The sequence below is a fragment of the Hermetia illucens genome, chromosome 1 (assembly GCF_905115235.1).
Source record: "Hermetia illucens chromosome 1, iHerIll2.2.curated.20191125, whole genome shotgun sequence".
NCBI lineage: Eukaryota > Metazoa > Arthropoda > Insecta > Diptera > Stratiomyidae > Hermetia > Hermetia illucens.
Window position 1 is genome coordinate 74,690,506 of NC_051849.1, and position 22,329 is coordinate 74,712,834.

The 22,329-nt window shown below is 40.3% G+C and overlaps 1 protein-coding gene across 2 annotated transcripts; it reads left to right on the forward strand.

Moving 5' to 3' along the window:
- The first annotated feature begins 1,021 nt into the window (after nt 1-1,021).
- On the forward strand, nt 1,022-21,607 carry LOC119646601 (WD repeat-containing protein 48 homolog). 2 transcript variants are annotated; one of them, XM_038047096.1, is made up of 12 exons: nt 1,022-1,772; nt 11,332-11,428; nt 11,481-11,606; nt 11,670-11,882; nt 11,978-12,426; nt 12,480-12,600; nt 12,701-12,906; nt 12,963-13,067; nt 13,123-13,262; nt 13,387-13,582; nt 13,656-13,850; nt 20,321-21,607. In XM_038047096.1, exons 1-12 carry the CDS (start codon nt 1,728-1,730, stop codon nt 20,435-20,437), a joined length of 2,010 nt encoding a protein of 669 aa, XP_037903024.1. In that variant the 5' UTR covers nt 1,022-1,727; the 3' UTR covers nt 20,438-21,607. The 2 variants fall into 2 exon arrangements, with proteins under 2 accessions (XP_037903024.1, XP_037903025.1); XM_038047097.1 differs by having other exon boundaries at nt 1,022-1,767; nt 11,326-11,428.
- Nucleotides 21,608-22,329: the final 722 nt, after the last annotated feature.

Sequence of the window (22,329 nt, forward strand, 5' to 3'; positions counted from 1 at the left end):
TCTTCCTCTTCCGCTTTCTAGACGATTTTGGCAACAGTGCATGACAGTCGGCCTCAGTCCGATTTTCAGTTTCTTTCACATTGCACATGCTAAGTGTAGACTTCTCTTTAGAGTGTGGGCCATGTCTCCTGCAGATTTCTCCGTGGCATGAATGTGATGAAGCCCCCAAAATCCACGCCTCGGGCAAGATTTTATTGTTTATACAATCGCGTCGTGAGGCAAGTTTTCCAGAATCGAAATCGTGTGTATTGAGTTTTTGCACCGTTGTCAGTTTGTATGGATAAAATTTTAGGTCTTCATAAAGAATTCATCTTACTCTGCGATCAAAAATCCTAAGAGCAGATCGCTTGAGGGATTTCAAAATCGCCTTCCATACCTTCTGGACGTTCTCTGCAGTTCTGGTTTGTGGTGATTTTTAATGGTCCTGGCTTTTTTTACACACACTGCTAGTATATATAAACGTGTCTCCCACTGTACAATCGTTTCCGATCAGGAATAGGAGCTGCAGGCGCGATTTTAATATTTTGCTAAATGCACGCTGAGTTGCAATAATGGAACGATTATTAGAAAAGTAAATCGCCATGACGAACGCACGATCTCATATTGTAAATTGCATGGTCGTTTAAAAAAAACGGACAAAAAACGTGAATGCGCACATATCCACTGTCGTAAGATTAATGGCCGCTATGTGACGCGCAATTCAAATAAGGAAGTTCCCACGCTGAAACCTGTATAACATATAGAAAATCTACTGGCAAAATCTCAGAATGAAATTCAAAATATTTCTAAAGTTGTATTGCAAAACATGGAGCAGCTGCAGTAGGTACCGAAACTGCTAATTAGCTGACAGCAGCTGCTCTGATGGTTCCTTCTGCATAATACCCTGGATCCTCTACTGTAGTTGGCTGATTCAGGTCTACAGATTTTGTAAAAATATATATTGTTAGAAAATGCGAATTTGACACAGTATACGAAAAAGAATTTTGGAGCACCTCTCCAGTAAGACTTGTTATGAAAGATCTCTTGTCAAAAATTTAAACGCATTTTATTTGAAACCACATTTTTAAAGATTCGAGGAGAACTGTAAACTGTAAATTTCAACTGAATCGCAATTTGAAATATTTTACACATCGATACTGAAGTATAGAGCGCCAAAATAATTTAACAATAACTTTTTTTTTTAATTAAACACACAACACAAAACAAATTCAAAAATTCGCCAATTTGTTTTGTTCCTCCACAAAGTGGGTGCTTCATCGAGTGACATCATTTTTTTTCAAGGAGCCTACTTTGGCCATGATTCCACACAAATCATTTGAAAATTGCAAAGTAATCGTGTATTAAATTCTTATTAAAAGAAATATTCAATAACGTTCAAATTTCAGGCGCACACTGTACTACGACCATAATTACGATTATCCAACCAGGATTCATATGCACGAACCTCAGCTGATCCACCTACCAGTAGTTCGTAATTCAACAAGTTTCCCCAACCCTGCTCAAATGACAATTCCCATTCGAAATGTCAGCTGTCAGTTTCTGCAAATTGACGTCGCCTCAGTAATTACCTGCCAACTTCACGACTGTTGTCCTTGTTTATGTTGACAGATGGTCTTTTTTAATTAAAACGGGAGAATAAATTGAGAAAAAAGCTATCATAAATGAAATTCGCGGTTCGTTTTTGAGTTTTTTAAGTTTTGCTTATCACGAAGCTGAATAGTGTTAATATGTTGACGCACAAGAGTTGTCAGGGGTCGCGGAAAAAAATGCAGGTACGTGCAATTCAAGTTTTTTGACGTCGTCTAACCTCAACGTGTTTTATGTCAAAGCGATTTTTTCCATGTCTGCGCCCAGGCATTCGTTGAAAATTATGTTTTCTGAATAATTCGAATCCTTGCCTCTATGAAATGAAGCCTATATCGTCCCTGTAGGCTGCTTGAGCCACTTAAGACTTGTCCGATTGGACTGAGATCTCTTCGACTGCCACTTTGATGTGCAGCTAATTTGTTTATAATTTATGAAGATCTCAATGCATTTATGATGAATTTGTTTGTTTATGTTGAAGCTGCCGCTGTGAGTAATGCCCGCATGGTTGCAAGTCGGCTTATCTGCTAATGCTGAACTATGGGAGACACATGATAACGATTTCAGACGTCAATGCGAGACTCCTCAGTAGTTTGTTTGTTGCCACCTTTGGCGAATTCACGGCACATTGACGCCGGCTCTTCAATTGAACGAGCGGCTGATAAGTAACTGAAGCGAAGTGTGAATTGCGTTATCGATCATAATTCAACTCAAGCACTGATTACGGGGTACAGTTCTATGATTTTCTTATTCGCACGGAATTGGTCTTGGGCCGAACTATTTATCGCTGGCAATATAATGTGGGCGTTCATATTTTTAGGTTTTATGTATTCGCCTCTGCGTAAGCTTTGGTATGCATTCGATTTGAATCCAAAAGAAACATGCAATCATTTTATAATAGAAATATTTCAAATCTCACTGGTGGCAAAACAATTCGCTTCGTAAGCTGGCTGTTGATATCAGTTGTCTCAGCCGTGAATGACTACCTAATTCTAATCAGGGTATTTATCCCCGGCGATCACAATGCTGACCATATCACCGCAATCTCGAAACGAAGTGGTTTAATTCCCCAAACTGGTTTATTGGGCTCTTGCGTCATCGATCATTATTATTTGTACCATTGCAATTGCTAACGTCAAAGAGATTTGTTGATTTTTTCCAATCACGGGCATATATTGATTCACACTTTAAACCCTCAACATTGGATATGGATAGTACGGTTCTGTGCATTGCTTCTAGCCCTCCCAATATAACGGAACGTGCGCATCTTATAGATTTCTGAGAACAACACCTGCACCATCCACAATGGGTGTTCGGTCTTGGTCCACTAATTTGGTATCCCCAGCAACCTAACCTCCTACCCTACAACATCCTTCATTTGAAGGCAGGGTTTGCCACGTTTTCTTTTTCTTCCATAGATATTGCCCGTGTGGATTTTTCATTTGGAATATCTTCATCCGTATCTTAGGTCAAAGGGTAGTAGAACCCCAAGGACGAAAACGTGGATTGAAACCCACGATGGAGGAGCGTAAAACCTGGAGAATGTCTGCTGAACCAACTCCAACAATTCTACTACCAAACCACACCTCCATCTCCTCGTGGTGATCGCTGGGAGCTCTTTCTTAACGAAAAGAATGAAGGCGCGCCTAAAAACGGGACAAATTGTAACAACTGGTCCTCCACACAGAGAAAACAACTTGTTACGAGGTCACAAAAGGAGTCTCGAACTGAACGTACATTAAAACGACAAAATGGCAAAAGAAATTTTGCGCATTTTCTCATGGAACGTGCGGTCCCTGTGCAAATTGAATACTGCCCAGGAGCTAACGGACACCCTGTTTCAATATACGACTGATGTAACAGCGTTGCAAGAGATGCGCTGGACCGGGAACGGTTTCCTGGACAGGTGCCATTACACAATTTTATTATGGTGGGTACCCAGAAAACCATATGCTTGGAGTTGGCTCCCTAGTCAGCTAAAGAATTAAACCTGCTGTTATCGTATTTGAAAACATAAGCGAACGCTTATGAACTCTACTCGAGGCAAATTTAGAAATATAAGCTTCACTAACGTTCGTCCCTACATAGGAGACTGTAGAATCGGTGAAGGATACCTTCTACGAAACAGTAGGATAACCCCTCCAAATCTGTCCCATGGTCTATGGAGACTTTAACAGCCAAGTAGGGAAGGAACCCATATTCAGGCCACACGTTAGATCTCATAGGTTACATAAAATTACCAATGATAACGGACTTCGTTAGATCTCATAGGTTACATAAAATTACCAATGATAACGGACTTCGGATTATTCAATTAGCAATGTCACACGAAATGGTTGTTGGAAGTACCTGGTTTGCCCGGAAAACGGTGCACAAGCAAATGTAGACTTCTGCTGACGGGATCACTTTCGACCAAATTGACAACGTGTTAATTTAATGACTCGGATCACTATCTCATTGGCATGGTGTTCCGAGCTCAAATAACAACACCACCCAGAATCCCCTCTGACAATCAGGTGAGAATTAACACTGAAGCCATCCACAACACAACCCTGCGCGGCACCTATAAGAGGGAAATGGATGCCGCAATAACCGCAATCAACAGAAGTTCTGGAGATGAATCATCGACAAACGATCTTCACCACCACCTGAATAATGTTACCATTGATACGGGCAGAATCATATTTGGCCCCAGTCGCAAAAGAAGTCGGAACGGCTGGTTTGACGATCAATGTAAACTAGTAACGGAACGGAAGAATGATGCATACCGGGTAAAGCCGTACTCTCGGAGAACGCAGGCACGCGCAGAAATCTATCACGAACTTCCTCGATCGGAGAAGCGACTTCACATACGGAAAAGGAAAACCTTGTTCAACCAACAGGCTTGTGGATTCGAAAAATACAGACGAGCAACCGCACCAGGCGCACAAGTTTTACCAACAAGTCGACAGGACGGAGCCTTATACATCCTGATGCTCATCCTACCGAGGCAAAGCGGAAAATTTGATTTCCGATTAAATGTGCATATTGGAGCGATGGGTTGTGTATTTTGATGAACTGCCCAACAAACAGAATATCGGTGAGGAGGGGGGTCCCGCCAACTGAAGACGACGGACAAATGTTGGCACCAAGTAAGCATGGAAGAAACATTCCGTGGAATCCATCGGCGTAAGAATCATAAATCGCCAGGACACGATGAAATTACAGCTGAAATAGTTAAATATGGAGTCGCCCAACTACACCAAGCAGTTCATCAGCTTATCCTTAAGGTGTGGGACAGCGAATGAATGCCTAACGACTGGCGACGAGGCGTTATGCAGCAATTATAGAGGTATCACGTTGCTGAATACCGTCTATAAGATATTCCCCGCTACCTTGATAGGCGGAATAGCCCCATACACTTAGAATATCATTGGCTCATACCAAAGGGGCTTCACTCCAGGCAAATCAGCAACATATCAGATTTTCTCTCTGCGGAAAATGATGAAAAAACTATTGGAATATGACCACCAGTTACACAATCTTTTCATCGAGTTCGAGGCGGTCTATGATACAATAGCCAGGGTAAAACTGTATAAGACCATGAGAAAATTCGGTATCCCAACAAAATTGATAAGAACAATAAAGATAGGAGGCTACAACTTTGAGATTGTCAATAATTTCTCATATCTAGGGTCGAAAATCACAACTGATAACTACTACGACGATGAAATTCGCACATTGTTGGCTGCCAACAGAGCCCATTTGAGCTTACAAAACCGTTCAGCTCGAAACGTCTCTCCGTTAAAAGGTCAAAGCTTTTCCTGGGCCAGGCAATGATGTTGCCAGTCCTCGTTGATGCCTTTATAACGACGATAATGCAAGATATGCAGCTTTAAAGGCAATATCTATGGTAGAAGGTCAGGACGTCAGAGAGCTATTAAGAATATCGAATTGATGTACCTGAACTTTCACTGTACAAGACAATGATCTTGCTAGTCCTTACGTATTTCTCGGAGCAAGAAAAATTGCGAACTCTTGGCCGCGTTCAAGAAAGTTTATTGTAAAAATATGATGAATGATTTTCGACCATAGACAGGACAGACTTTGAACGGTTTCAAAGTTGTAGTCGCCTACACCTCGAATTTTTCTCAATATGCGTTTTCTTCAAGCTGTAGGAAAATAGTGTAATTGTGTGGCATTCCAGGAATCAAAAAACGCATTCTTGCTCTCATTCGTGGTAAACGGCATAATTACCGAGAAATTGCCCGATTAGAAGGGGTGTGAGTACAATTTCTACATAAGCTAAAAATATCCAGAGAGTGATAGTATAGAGTCCACAAAAGATTCCAGCTCCTGTACCCTGCAATTCTGCACTATGATTTTCCACTCGTCGGCCATCTTAGGTTAATGGATTTCACACCCTGTCGTCAATGGAGTTATCGACCTTCCTTAATGTGTGATCTACCCACTGCCTCTTCTGTCTTCTGATCAACACATGGTCACTGGCCTGTACACCGTCGAAATTCTTCTTTCGAAGTTGTATGAAACAAGCGAATCGTCGCAGAAAAATGTTGACGAAGGGTCGGAGCTTTTAAGAAACAGTGGGGATCAGTTTCCATATACTACTCGCATATACAGAAAATACATTTGAACAAAACAATCCCAACTTGATGTTGGTGTTAAGATAACCGCATTCCCAAATTTTACACAAAACAGGGAAGGCAGATCTAGGGCTATAAACACGTCAAGCATCAAATTCAGTGCCACCATCGGCAGAAACAACGCTTCCAAAGTACATATATATTGATCAACACTTTCGACGTTCTGCCGTTATTGTGTTCTGCGTGAAAAGATGATGATTTCTCTTCGCAGTCGGTATCCGCATGTTTCGGTAACTAGTCACCGAATCATCCATAAGAGGCGCGACTTTATGAGATGCGATATGTTTGAGAATCGTTTTAGAATGCTCCCTCTAATTCTTCAGTTGGTCAGCATCGTGAATGGGCGTCGAACGCTTACGTACTTCAAACTATCGAAAAATTTGCGACCATATGCCGGTTGTTTCGTAATGAAATATACACTTCTGAAATCATTGTTATCTGCGGAAGTTTCTGCTTCCCTGACCAGCGCAGTAACAAATTCCTTTTTTTTTTGTCACGGTGCATATTCCGTCGAACTTCCCGAAATATCGCAAAGTATTGGAACTTGAACGGGTGGCGTGCGCTATCACTCGCAGCGATAAATAGAGCCTTCAATTCCTTACGTTCATTGATTGCCTTCCAGCCAGCCAGATCAATTGAAATCCAACTGACCTATCAATGAGACGGTGAAACCTGCAGAAATTCATATCCACTGTCGATTGAGGGAATCCTAAGTCCGCATTCAGTTGATAACGGACCGGACCATTGGCAAGAAACTTTTTTTTTGAGTTAAAAACCCAAAAATTAAAAACAAGTCGGGAAACCGAAAGCTGGATGCTTCAGGTACGAAAGGTTTTGTGTATTTCTTAGTAGGATACACGTAATATATCCATATATCCATGTGAGGACATTCATATTCTCCGAATTTCCATAGAAGCAACAACTTTGACGTTGATTGAAATAATAAAAACTTGTTGTTTCTTTTTCGTTGGTGTGGATATTTATTCTTGCAAATACCGATATTTCGGGAACCACTTGTTCTCTTCATCAGTGTTAACAAGTTTCACTCAGACGAACTTTGATGTATTATAACTTTATTAGTAACAGTGCGATTTTCACCAAACTTGGCAAGAACATGCTCTACATTGTAGCCTACATTTTGTAGTGCTAGGATGAATTTAAGGGGTTCTAGCCAATTACAAAAAAATATAGTAATATACTATTAACTTTATTTGAACAGATATAGATATGCAAGGTATTTCGGAGCCCAGGCACCATATAGTGGCAGCCTTCTGATTTTTTTCAGATTTTGCGGTTTAGTGGTTTCTGAGAATGGCCTCCTTAAAGAAATGATCACTTTCACCCCCGCAATTCCCACCTTTCCAACAAATGTCAAAACTAAGACCGGCTTCGAAAAGTACTAACCGAGACCTTTAATTTGATATCCCACATGATTATATTTGATGAAAAAAAAATTTACACCCCCCTTTTGCATGTATGGGCTCAGTGATTAAGAAGGAAAGTAATCCTTTCGATTTTTATCTCTTCAAGTGTGGAACGCTATGGCTCAGGCGGTTTTCCTTGTTCCTTAACGATAGCTGATGGATAACCCAGGAATCAAGTTTCACAACTTAATTCAGGGAGCGTAGGTTGAACCTCTCTAATTGTTCAGCAACAATTAATTTATCCTTCTCCTCCAATGCCACTAGCAATTTGGCCTTCTAGAACGCGGCTGATCTTCAATCCGCTTTTCTCTATCACGAAAAAGTAAAATCCGCTGCTGACACACATATTCGCTTATATCGTTGTTATCAGCCGCTCTGCCCGAGATCAGATTCATCCGGTAAATAATACCTTAAATGAATTTGATCTACTTCCATGTTGAAGACGTTGCAGTTCATTCAAGACGGAGACTTAACTATTCCTACCTTAGCTGTTCAATTCTAAACTAAACTGCCTCATCGGCCTGAAAGATATAATCGTCGATGTAAGATCTTGATGGAGGCTTAATTATTAGTTGAAATAACTGTGTTTGGCTCGGAGGCTGAGTTATATCTCAACCGTTGACATATTTTCAGCATCGCCACTAATACCATCTAAAATACGTGAGCATATTCTAAAAGACAGTGTGATTCTGATATGTTTTGTGTTTCTGGTCAAGTTCTGAAACATTTGTGTTATACAATCCGTTGGAAGTTCGAACCCTTTACTAGTAGGTTTAACATCTTGCTATGGTCATAAGTTCTAGCTATCCCGTGACCTGATTCAAGGTGTCTCCCAACATTGAATTATACAATCTATTTTATAAAAAAAAACAGAAATAGGTGTAAAAATACAATAAGGGTTTATGTTAGGCAAGATTGCATGACTCAAATACTCCATTTCTATTAAAAGATAGTGGCAGTCTGTGTCTCTTCTGAATCGGGAAATGGAATCCGACTATTTGCGACTTATTAGTGATCAGTTCACGAGCGTACTTCTCCTAAAGCGCCCTCCAAAATCTTTTTGATAATAGGAGAAAACATCCTTGATACCAATATTCGCCACATGTTCAACATACGCTATAATTTTCACTACTGCACTTATCTAGCTTCCTTAATATTTCATCCATGACTATTAGAGAGATGGCACCGTCGTAAGGTTTCTCGTGCAACCCTATTACGTCTTAGAGTCTCTTAGGCAGTTTTCATATTAATATACTAACAGCCAAGGGGTTCTGCTTTTGGTATATCGTCCATTCAGTTGTGCTCATTACTTTATAAAGAGCAATTCCTACCTATCTACCCTTGATGTAGGCTTATACCATGCTTCGGAAAGAGGCAACATATTAAATATATTATCCCATATTCCTCTTGATTGGAACGTCAACCAGTTGAACCGATTGAACTGAACGCTTTGGCGGGTCTTTGAAGAGATCAAACGTAGTTCCCACCCTTTGTCACAAAACCATCACGACTAAAATAACGTGGTTTGAAGTTGAAGAGTTTGTTGTCAAGCAGTACAAGAAGTAAGTATTTGGGCTACGGTTCTCACACTCATCTTCTGAAGGGTTTTTTTTAAGAGAGTTCACAAATCGTTCTGATGGGTAGCCCGTTACTTTGATAATGGTATGATGGCGAGGTTACACAATATAAATCTCTAAATATAATATCAAGCCGCCACGTACCTTCAAACACGTTTTGATTTCGAAGCAACCACGTAATGCTAAAAACAATGGCAACTTTATTTGATAGTTCGGAATACAAGTACCTATGAGAGGAAGATAAGGGCGTATTTGCTTATAATGCCCATTGCTGTAGGTAGACGTGACGAGAAGGGAGGGGGGTCTAAAGGGGGAATTTCCCAGGGCCCGACGTTTTCTGGGGGACCCGAAAAAGAAATTTGTAGAAAAAAGGGATAATAGGGGGGATGCATAATTTTCTTCCTAGATTTGTATAATTTTCATCCCGGGCGGATCTTCTGTCTACGGCCCTCGAAATAATTAACTACTTCAGGGTGGTCACTTTCCACTAAAAACGTCTCCTTGAATATTGTTTGATGTCTAGTGCTGCAAAGACCATAATTTGTAATTAAAGAAAAACATACATAATATACGGAGTTGTAAAACAAAACTAAGGAGGAATTGGATCACGCACAAACCAATTTGCCATTGGCCAATTTTGAACACCTATTCAGTGTCCAAAAATAGGATCAAGCATGATTGTCAACTAATATCTGCATTAAATGTAAACAATGAGATGATTTCCTTTTCGCTAGTGGTTATCTATTCTGGTACCCATATAAAGATCCTTCGGGAACAACTTGTTCCTTCTGCTATCTATTCTAAGTACCACAATAAATAACCACTAGCGGCAAAGAAATCGTCCTATTATTTACATTAAATTTAATCACTACAACCACAGGAATTTAATAAGTTGGGCATTTGTATGTTCAAACTTGTACAGTGAGTTGTATGGTTTACCGACTGAATCACAACGAACGTCAGATATTCTTCTTAAACACTAAGGGGTAGGTAACCCGATCGCTCCTAAGAATTCAATTAGCGCTATGACGCACCGTTTTGATGCAACTAACTCTTAAAGTCGTGAAGATTGTGGGAACGACAAGAGGAGCAGAATCCAGCTAGCCCAGGTCTTCATAGTCAGCCTGCAGCTTTCACAAAGGAGAGCAGTTTCCTCATCCTATAGGAAGAGACCTTTTTAAGATCGCCAAAGAATTATTTTGCTAGTGTCCGCAGCTTGGCTCTAGATAGGGCTGGGCAATCGTCTCTGCCTTTATAGTATTAGAAAATAATACTTGTCCATCCCGTAAAGATGGAATGGAACCAGCGGAACACTTTCTATGTGAACGCTCCCGCCCCGCCTATCGATGCACCTGATCTGATTACTTCGTGTGGATGTACTCCATTCAACATGCGGATGCACAATGTTTCTCCAAACAGGACAACGCAGCATGAAGCAGCATCATGTAACAACTTGATGTTCAACTTGGCGCATCTCTCCAACTATGTGAGGTGTGACTGACACAGCACATAAGCGAAGGTAAGCAGCCATAGTCCCTTTCGGAGCCTATGTTAGCGCCTTTCTTATTATGTAAATCCGGAAGATATTTCAGTCAGTTGAAACCCAACTGAACTTATGGTAAGCTCTGTGCTCGAATAATGTTCCACCAAAAATGAGGCGGTGGAAGGTGCACGAATCCACAAACCTCCTTTTGACTTGACTTGATGAAAACATTCTATATTATGATGATGACCCTCGTAGAACTTCTCTGGCCCAATTCCTACACACTGTTTGGTCGCTCCTGGAATTCAATTTTTCCGAGTAAGGAGTGTTGAATCAAAATATCATGTCAGTAGAAATTATCGTTTGGCTAAGCTGGAGCAGCTCACAATGAAGAAAGGAAATCACTGCTTTGTTCATTAATTGTTTTTAAGGCTTTAGGTCGCTTTTTTGACGATCTCCTTTGCTCGACGTTATTGTAGGTGATGTATTTCTCATCTCAAGGTCACAAATTCGGCCGAGTAAATTTTTTGAATGCAGATATAGCCGGTCATCGTATCCCTCAATAACCATCACTACCAGATGAGTGTAATTAATGTGTTCATTCCTTTATGATTATGCAGGTATCATTCGTGATCCGCGACGCAGAAGAAAAACAACATCGGAACGGTGTTAATGCTTTACAGTTGGACTCTAACAGTGGAAAACTTTACTCAGCCGGTAAGGACCAAAAACCAATTAAGCAATCAATGAATGTTCTGCGTGCTTACAGGAAGAGATGCAATCATACGAGTATGGAACACAGAACCCACAGATTCCCAAGATCGATACATACAGAGTATGGAGCATCACAACGACTGGGTCAATGACATCGTTCTATGTTGTAGTGGAAGAAATCGTGAGTAACCTTTCTTATCTATTGGATTGTAAATTGCTCACAGGTCTGTTGATCAATTAACAGTTATAAGTGCCAGCTGTGATACTACCGTAAAAGTCTGGAATGCTCATAAAGGATTTTGTATGTCAACACTTCGAACGCATCGAGATTACGTGCAAGCATTGGCCTACGCCAAAGACCGGGAACAAGTAGCGAGCGCTGGTTTAGATAAAGCCATATTTCTCTGGGATGTCAATACTTTAACAGCATTAACTGCCAGTAACAATACAGTTACAAGTAAGTACTCGACATATCCAAGATACCTTCCGCTTGTCAAAGCGAAGTGTGAAGTAGAAATTCATAAAACTGCACCTTTCTCATCCACTTGACAGCTTCTAGTCTAGCCGGTTCAAAAGATTCAATATATAGCTTAGCTATGAATCCATCCGGCACCGTTATAGTAAGTGGATCAACCGAAAACACCTTACGAATATGGGACCCACGGACTTGTGGACGAATAATGAAACTCAAAGGTCACACGGAAAATGTGAGAGCGCTGGTTGTTTCGCCTGATGGATCGCAAGTGGTTTCGGGCAGTTCGGACGGTACAATAAAATTATGGAGTTTAGGGCAGCAACGGTGCATTCAAACTTTGCCTGTACACAAGGAAGGGGTGTGGACGTTGCTTATGACCGAAAATTTTACGCATGTTATCTCTGGATCGAGGGACAAACGAATCTTACTTACAGAGCTTCGAAATCCCAGTAATAGTGTTTTAGTTTGTGAAGAGTATGCACCAGTTTTAAGTTTATGTTATAATGTTGATAAGACAGGAGTTTGGGTAAGAAATTTGCTTTGTGGAAATTTATGGAATTATTGGAATGTGATTGCTAGGCTACGACATGGAACTCTGACATCCGATGTTGGAAACTGCCGACACACGACAGAAGTGCTGTAAATTCATCGACTGATAGTAGTAGTGGTTGGAAAGGCCATGAACAAGTTTGTATTAAAGGTACTTCTTCCCTTTCACTCTGTATTTACTGTACAATGTATCCTGGCCAAAATATATAACGATTGCATTTTTTCATTTCCGTAATGGCACAAACTTGCAGGAGGTGCCGCAATCAAGAAATGTGTTGTCCTTAACGACAAACGACACATTGTCACCAAGGACACAGAGGACAATGTAGCAATTTATGATGTATTGAAAGTGGTCAAGGTTACGGACTTAGGGAAAATTGATTTCGACGAAGAAGTTAACAAACGAAATCAACGTGTTTACGTTCCAAACTGGTTTACTGTCGATTTAAAGACTGGAGTAAGAATAAAAAGGATAATTATATTACGGTAACTCTACATTAAATACTCCCCCAGATGCCGACAATAGTTTTAGGACAAGATGAGGTTGATTGTTTCGCAGCTTGGGTGTCAATTGAAGCCGGTCTTCCAGAACATGCAGAGCCAGGAACAGATCTTAAAGTTCGTATTTTTCCGTAGGGATGTTTTCCAGGATCTAATTTACTTTCAATTCCAGATTAATTATGGTAGGTTGTTACTTCAAGCATTATTAGAATACTGGTCGCCGCCTCATAGTTTACCATCTAGCGAATTAGATCCCGAAATCAAGGGAAATATTTATTTTCAAGTTCCAAAACATACACCTGTTATATTTAGGTAAGTATTCAATGGAAATGGGAAATGTGATTTGTATTTTCTAATCTTTATTTTAATACTTTACATAGCTTAAAACACAACATTAAACTGAATATTTGCAATTCACGAATGTTACCTTTTTCAGCGAGGTCGGTGGGCGAACTGTTTGCAGATTACTTGTTCGTGATGCGGCTGGGGAAAGTGAGAGTGCTTTGTTGCACGAAACAGTCCCGCAATGGGTGACGGAAGTGGTAATCGAACGAGCTATTCCTAAATTCACAAAAATTCCGTTCTATTTGCAACCCCATCCTCTTATGGTTAAGCCTGATCGAATGAAAAAGGTAAAATAATTCTATTCCAATGAAACAGTGAACGCTTCTAAAATGCTTTGTGGTCTTTTTGTTTACATTTCAGGATAAACTTGTAGCTAATGAATTTATTCAGTGTAGAAAAGTTTGTGAACACGTTTTAGAAAAAGTTCTAGGACCTGAAATAACCCCAAGCGGTGGAAATGCTTCCAATTCATCTCAGAATAGTCAAAGTGATGCCAACTCCGAAGGTTCACAAATTCCACCCGAGGATCGTATAGAATTACTATGTAATGATGTGGTAAGTGTAAATTACATACTATAACTAGCTGTAATTGTCATTTAGAATCTTAGAACACCTTGAGATCCTTTTTCGGTGATTTTCGAAAATCGTTAACATTCTATGCTTCCCTGCAACTCCGGATTTTGATCAGATTTATTTTGGCTTAAATTCAAGACGAATTGCTCGTACTGCTTTCTCTTCTATGACGCTCGATGGCTTTGGCCTTCAGAAGTCTTCGTTACCGTTCTGCTGATGTAACAGCATTGCAAGGGATGTGTTGGACAGGGACCGGTTTGCTGGAGAAGAGCCACTACACACTATATTATAGCGGACATGAAATGAAACCTGCTATTATCGGCTTTGAAAACATAAGCGATAAGCTCTGTGTTTTCGAGGCAAATTTATAAATAAATATTAGCCTCATTAACATTCACGCCCCTGCAGGGGCGACTGCAAAGTCGGACAAAGATTTCTTCTACGAGGCAGTTGAGCGGACCCTCGAAGCCTGTACCAAGTATGATATCAAAATAATACTTGGAGATTTTAACAGTCAAGTAGGAGCCCCTATTCAGCCCATACGTCGACTCCCACAGCTTACATAAGGATACCAATGATATCGGACTGCGGAATGGTCAGTTAGCAATACTGCACGAAATGGTTGTTGGAAGTACCTGGTTTTCGCGGAAAGCGGTCCACAAGCATACATGGTCCTCTCCAGATGGGACCACTTTCAACCAAATTGAGCCAATGAAGACTCGCATTACTATCTCATTGGCATAGTGCTCCGAGTTTGCATTACCATACCGCCTACAATCCCCATTAAATCAGGTGGGGGTGAATACTGAAGCCATCCACAACACAGCTCCCCGCAACACCTATAACGGGGAAATGGATGCCGCAATAACCGCAACTAAGAGATTTCCTGGAGATGAAGTATCAAAAAATGATATTCTCAACCACCTGAAGGGCGTTATCATTGATACGGCCACAAATATACTTACTTACAATATTCTCCGCTATCTTGCTAGGCGGAATAGCCCGATACGTCCAAAAGATCATTGGCCCATACCAAAGTGGCTTCCCTCCAGGCAAATCAGCAACAGATCAGATTTTCTTTGTGTGGCAAACGATGGAAAAAATACTGGTACATGGATATCGGTTACACCATCTTTTCTTTAAAGCCGCCTACGATTGTATAGCCAGGGTAAAACTGTACACGGCCATGGGAGAATTCGGTATCGCGACGAAATTAATAAGGATCTCTAGGCTGATCTTGGATGTCCTATCATGCATCCTCTTCAACCTGGCCCTGGAGAAAGTGGTTCGCGATGCAAATGTAAATGCGAGAGTCACCATCCTCTTCAAGTCCTACCGGCCTACGCTGACTATATTGACATTATGGAAAGAACAACCCGATCTGTACAGATCGGGTCTCGGGCTGCACATTGATGAAGGCAAGACAGAAGTACATGGTGGCAACGTCAGCGCCAAAAACCAAAGAACGAACAACATTGAATCGCACTGGTCAAACGAAAACAATAAAGACAGGAGACTATAACTTGAAGATCGTTGAAAATTTCTCTTATCTCCGCGCACGGTTGTTGTCAGCCAACAGAGCCTATTTCAGCTTACAAAAACTGTTCCGCTCGAAACGTCTTAGAAAAATTGCAAACTCTTGGACGTTCTCGGGAGAAGGATCCTCCGAAGAATTTTGGGCCCTCTACATGATTATGGACGATTCCGCTGCCTCTGTAACGTTGAAATATATGAGCGATACTACGACCGTCTGGTTGTCGATTAAATCCGGCTCAACAGGTTGCGGTGGTCGGGTCACGTAATCCGTATAGTTGAGGATGAGCCCGGAAAGTCTATAAAGAAGACGAAGCAGACCCTGCGATGACGTAGGCCAGGGAGGAAAATTGGTACATGGAAAGGGCATTCTATCTTTTACCGCAGAGTTATAGCCATTTTCGTGTATAATGCCCCGCCGCGATTTTCCATCCGAGCTTGGGAGATAGGAATCCCCCGTTTTTTCCTTGCGGAGTCGGGGTTTGAACTTAGACCCAACGGTTTTGACATGAAAATAGCTTCACTTTGAGGTACCATGACTCTCTGAGGGGGGAAGATCGTTGATCGTTGGAATTCTTCAAAGGGGCTACCAAGGCGGACCATCTTCTTTGTTTTTTATATCCTCCTCATCCTCTCTTCTTTCCGGGGTAGGGTTGAAAATTCAAATTTTTACTTTGATGACATCGAAAAACCCCATTTGAGCGGCGGTTTCTTTTTATGGGTTGGGTGCCGCGGCAAGCCACCAGACGCGATTGAAATGACAGGAAGTTGTCTAACCGCGTAAATATAATCGTTGAACTACCGCATAGTGGAAATTTTCTCCTGCTCACAAACGAAATTGGTGATGCTATATATTTATACTATCGTTTAAAAGGATGAAATGAAAGGAAGAAATATTGAATTCATCTTTTACTTCAAGCACGTCACGAATCTGTTCAATTTGTTTTCAAGAACTAAGAAAACACGAGGACAAATTTTTCAGTTATGTGCCATTTGATGAATTACTGTAGAAATTATCTGAAACCATTGAACGAATAGATACAAAATGTCGTGAGTGTATCTATAAATGAGTCGAAATTCATGACTGCGTACGCCTAGTGCCTAGTCAAGACTTTCCATTCAACCGCAGCGTTTGAAATTCTGGAGCGGTGTAGTGCGTACAAGTATGCGCGGTTACATATTAAAACCAAAAGGCGTCCGGCCGCGCATCTAGCCACTTACGCGGTTGACCGCAAGTGAACAGAACGTCGTCAACCAATATCGAGTGATAGTGAAAAATAATTGAGTTGAGCTTCCAACTAGACAACGAATTTAACACGAAGTTGTGCTTGAGCTGGGTGTGGAGTTTTCAACATCCGGACTGAACAAAGGAACACCTTGAATACTCAACCTGTAAGGGACTCCATGAACCCAGTATTCAGGAAAAGTTTAGAAACTAGAGATGCCGACCCAATTATCAATGAGGCCTTGACTGCATTCCAGGTCACATCCACAGGATATGCTGAGATTCTCCCAGACGCTAGGATACAAATCCCAAAACTAAAGTTCACTTTGCCAACTAAAAACATCATTGCTGCCATTGACAGAATTTCGGATGATGGTTTGGCTAGCGAGATTGTTGCGACAGAATTTTATAGCCTGATCTATGTTGCAGTTGCCACGGTTATCCGTCTCCACAAAAACATTTTGGAGCGAATCACAACGGTATGCGCAGAAGTATCGTCCTGTTCAATTTGTTTCGGCTCACCAACAGAGTTGAAAAGTTGAGAAAGAAGATTGGTCGCGTCAGATGAGCATGTCTTGGAAATCAATCATCAAGAGTGCACATATGTATTGCAAACCTTGGTAACGCGCATCTTCCCAATAATATTGACGAAATCCTCGAGATGCTGAAGCAGCAACTTGCGGTATGCTTTAATCGCATCCGCAGGTATCACAAGAGCTTTCATCGAAGGACAGACAATACCTTGTTCTTCCAAAACAAATGGTGATTTTTTAAAAATCTTATTAACTCAGGTCGGGTAAGTAACTTCGATCTAGATCAGGCAGAAGATTCCTGGAGAAGTGTTTGGATCCAACACTTCCATTGCATATATAAGCAGCCTGGTTTTCACAGGAGTTGGTAAGATTCATAATTTCCATCATTCTTCAGCAAAGAGATAACTTATTTCGTCCCCAAAGAACAAGGTGTCTCTTGTCCTTCAAAATGTTGACGAATTACTTGTCTTCCTATTACTTACAAGGTTTTCAGTTCAGTTCTCTTGCGCTAAGGTGCAAAAAAGATGCACAAAAGGCTCCCTAGGCTGTAAAGAACAACTTATAATTGATACGGTAACTCTAAAGCAACAAACCAAAAACGAATTATCTCGACAGCCTACATCGATTATAAATCAGCTTTTGACTCCATATCACATTCGTGGTTGCTACAAGTGCCACGCTTATACAAAGTCAACCCGAATGTCGTTCCTCTCGTAAGAACAATGATGAAGAATTGGAGCATGAAGCTATTGGTATCCTCGCAAACATCAGGAGAGATACCAATTAGACGTGACATCTTCCAAGGGGATTTTCTAAACCCGCCATGGTTTTGTTTGGCTTTGAATCTGTTACCCCATCTTTTGCATGAAAACAAATATTGTCGAAATGTAGGTTAGGCCATTTAATGTATATTAATAATAATATTAATCGTTTGTTTAAAAATTTTTGCGCGTGTGTTAGAGCACTTCATTCAAGACCGTAACGATTATAGGATTATAGTCTCCTATAGGAGGCAATGTGGTCAACACTGCGTTCGCCCGAGATTGTTACCCTGATTTGACTCAGGTACTCATTCTCAGCTGAATCGACTGGTATCCGAGAAAAATCGTTGAGGGTATGGATTCAAACGGCGTCTACAAATGCCTCAGAATATTGTAAACAACAACATATGCTGTTGCAATGATTAAATCTAAATTGCTGGGGGGATTGAAACGGCTCCTGAATCTTGTCCTGAAAGCAGCTGTTCGAGATAAGTTAAATCATGGCAATCAACACCTTTGCCATTCCCGTGCTTCTATAGGCGTTCGGTGATATACATCGGAATAATACTGATTTAGAAACTGTTAACGCATCGAATTACATCCGGCTACGGCCATGGCAAATAATAAATTGTCCCCTTGGAACTTGAAAAGCAGAGAATGGCAATTCATGTCAAATGTTATTTCAGTCCACTACAGGATCAACATGTGGAAAGGGAAGTCATATAAAGAATTTGTTGTTTGCCAAGCATTGACATCCAAGCCTCCAACAAATGGTTGAGGTACTATTCTATGAGATGGAAGCATTCCCCACTCCAATCCAGGATGCTGCCAACTAAAAATTAAACACAGTACATTCTTCACGACTCCTCAATCACCAACTCCAGTTATAGATTATGCAACTGTGAAGAGGAGACACATAACATCTACGGGTAGGATGTTGAGCGGTACCGAGTGCAAGGTCCCCTTTGAACTCCATCTAAATTTATGTCATTCACTACATGCATGGGATTTCATAGTTTCCATGTGTCCACCAGATTTCGTTTGAATTGGTTTAGGCGCTTTTGGAGAAAAGTGCATGTGACAGACAGATAGACAATGGATCGATTTTAATAAGATTTGGTTTTACGCAAAACTTTAAAAACGTTGAAGTAATAAAAACTTGTTGTTTCTTTTTCGTTGGTGTGGGTATTTATTCTTGCAAATACCGATATTTCGGGAACCACTTGTTCCCTTCATCAGTGCTAACTGCTTCAACTTGTTCCCTTCATCAGTGCTAACTGCTTCAACTTGTTAGTGGTTCCCGAAATATCGGTATTTGCAAGAATAAATACCCACACCAACGAAAAAGAAACAACAAGTTTTTATTACTTCAATTAATTAATCGTTGGAAACACCGCATAATTTCACTCCTGTTTAAAAACGTGTCAGGTATACATGTCCCTAAAAGATTTTCCGCAGACTTGGGAATGAACTCATTACTCTTCGTTGTATCAACATCAGTTTCATCTAAAATCTCCCCTGTTTTTGTTGAGGATGCTGGGAATCCTGAGTCCGCATCAACTTAGCGACGGACCGGACCGCTTGGGAAGTAACTTACTTCCTCTTTTGTAGTCCACGGAATCCTCTCTTTTGAGTTAAACCCAAATTTTCAAAAAAGAAAGAAAAAGCTGAATGACGGTTTCGCCCAGGGCAGAGGGAACTCATCAGACGCTGCCTCACCTCTGCTCTGAGAGCAGCGTGACCGAAAGTAACGACAGAAGGAAATCGCTCCAGTTTCCCAAGTGCTCCGGTCCGTCACTAAGTTAGTGCGGACTCACGATTCCCCGCATCCTCAACAAAAATTTACTTAGGGTTTAGGTCTAGACTTATGACGGAGTTCACTTGAATATAATTCGTACCAATTACGTGTTTGCGATTACATTTAAGTGGAGCAATTTCCATCTGTCGTTACTTTCGGTCACGCTGCTCCGAGGGCAGAGGTGAGGTAGCGTCTGATGAGTTGCCTCTGCCCTAGACCAAACAGTCAGTCAGCTTTTTCGATCTCCTCTTTTGTTGGTGGCCTGATAGACAGTTTCGCTGATATGGAATTTGCCAATTTATGATACGTAAAGCACGAATAGCATCGTGGTGCCTTTCTTGGAGCTCTTTGGCTTTTAAAACATGCCGGTTCTAGGGGAAATCATTGCCTTCTTTTCCATTTTCCTTTTATTGGGGTCATGAAAACATTACAAGTTGTTTACTTCTCTCCTACCGAAAACGATAACCAATTAGATAAAAATTACTCTAACTCCATCCAATAAAACATTTGTCCGTGACTCTGTATGATCAGTTTTTTGTTTTAGAAATATTCGCACATCTATTCACCAATTAATGTCTAAATATAATTTGTTTCATTTCTAGGTTGTCGATCCGAATATGGATTTACGAACAGTTCGTCACTTCATTTGGAAACAATCAGGCGATTTGACATTTTACTACAAAGTTAAGCCAAATTTCAATTACGATACAAAGAACTAACAGTCAAAGTAGTTGTGACTCTATTATGCTATCGCATCACAAGCGGGTGATGCCTTCCATGTATCGTGTTGGCGTATGCGTATGTAGACCGCGGCAACGAGAACAGCTACAACGATTGACGAAAGGGAAACCCAAAAGGGGAGCAAGCTGGCAACGTTGTTAAAAGGCTCAATCAAATCGCTAATACTTAGGATTCTAAAGAGCAATAATAATTAAATAAAAGAATTCTTTCTTAATTCCGAATGTAAAAAATCGAAAACAATTATATATGGAAATCAAAAACTCACAGAAGGCGAGAGGAACATCTGCGAGAAGGGAAAAAACAAACAACTCTTTTTAAATATTTATATTCTTTTGTATATTTTATGTATATAAACTATATCAGTGGAAGCAAAAGTGGAGAGAAACATATTCCAAAAATATATCTTTACTATCTAAGCTACAATAATTTATATTCAGAAAAGTCTCTCAGAAACAAATATTGAAGGTTTTCCCTTTTCTTGTTCGTTTATTTCGCTTCGTCAACTTTGTTTTCAAATATTTGTTTGGTAAAGAAAAGTGTAAACTAGTTGTGTTATTATTGTGATAACGTAATATTCGATTAAAACATGAATACGACTAAATTATTGACTATGATTAGAAACGAACGTAAGAAAACTAACAAAAAAATATTTCGAGAATCAGTTACGGCAAGCAAAATTGTAAAATGCATAATTCTATAGGTAAATGGCTTAAATAATACTAAAGCTGGATTCACGCGAGGAGAATGCCCGGAGGCAGTTATTCATTCGATTGTATATACCAACGCCAAAAACAGAATGAGAATCAACCAAGTGCGGAGTATTCGTTGTTTCCACATGTCTTGAATAGTGTGCGGCATTATCTGACAGTACATTTATACATAGATATATATATATGAATAGAAATGACAATTCCACATATGCATATGTATCTGATGTGAAATTCTAATTTCATCTTTTATAATTTTTTTGATATACATATTGTGAATGAAATTTGAAATGTAATTGAGAAGAAACTCCTAAAATAACAAAAAAAACTACAAATATTTATTTGGCTGTAAACGAAATAGTTATGACGTAGGGATACAAGATAAAAAAGAAGATGAAATATTGTAAATGAAAACGAGAAGAGTAAAAAACAGTAAAATTATTAAACGGAATTTGTTTATCCAAAGCAGAAATTCAGAGCTAGTCCCCTCCCACAATTGGTATGTATAAGCAAATGCATACATACAAGGATAAATGTCAACAAATTACTTTTTACAAATTGATCAAGAAGAGCTGGATCATGTAATGGTTTCTAGGTTTACTTATAAGTTAGCTCATAACTCTAGTACGACAACAGTTCGAACTTCAGCCTTGCATACAGTTTCCAAATTTCCGAAACGATTTCTTCCTTTCGTTTAGAAACTTCAAGGAGAAATAGTATCGACCGCAATGTACAGCCAAACAGGAGTCCAATTGTTACTAGCTGGTAGTGAAACGCCTCTATATATCTCCCCGGGCAGGGGTTGAAAATTATGCGAGCCCCTCTATTATCCGTTTAGTGGTAGTTACCTCATTATGTGTCTCTATTCAGGGTCCGAGGGTAATCGCCTTCTTTTCTCTCCCTTTCCATCAGGCCTGAGAAATCTACTTGCAAGGATACTGCGCATCGCCTGCATTTTTTTAGTGGAGTTTTTGCGATTTTTGCTACTCCGCAGCGTGCGCGTTGCATCCGCAATTGTCATTTCACCTCTTGGCCGGAAATGTTGTGAAAATCGACAAAGGCGTGATGAGCTTAGGATTTGCCAAAAAAAAAGAATCCATTTTGTGCAGGAACTGACGGCTTAGCACCGTTCGAAGTTCGTCAGATTAAACTCTCGGTACCTC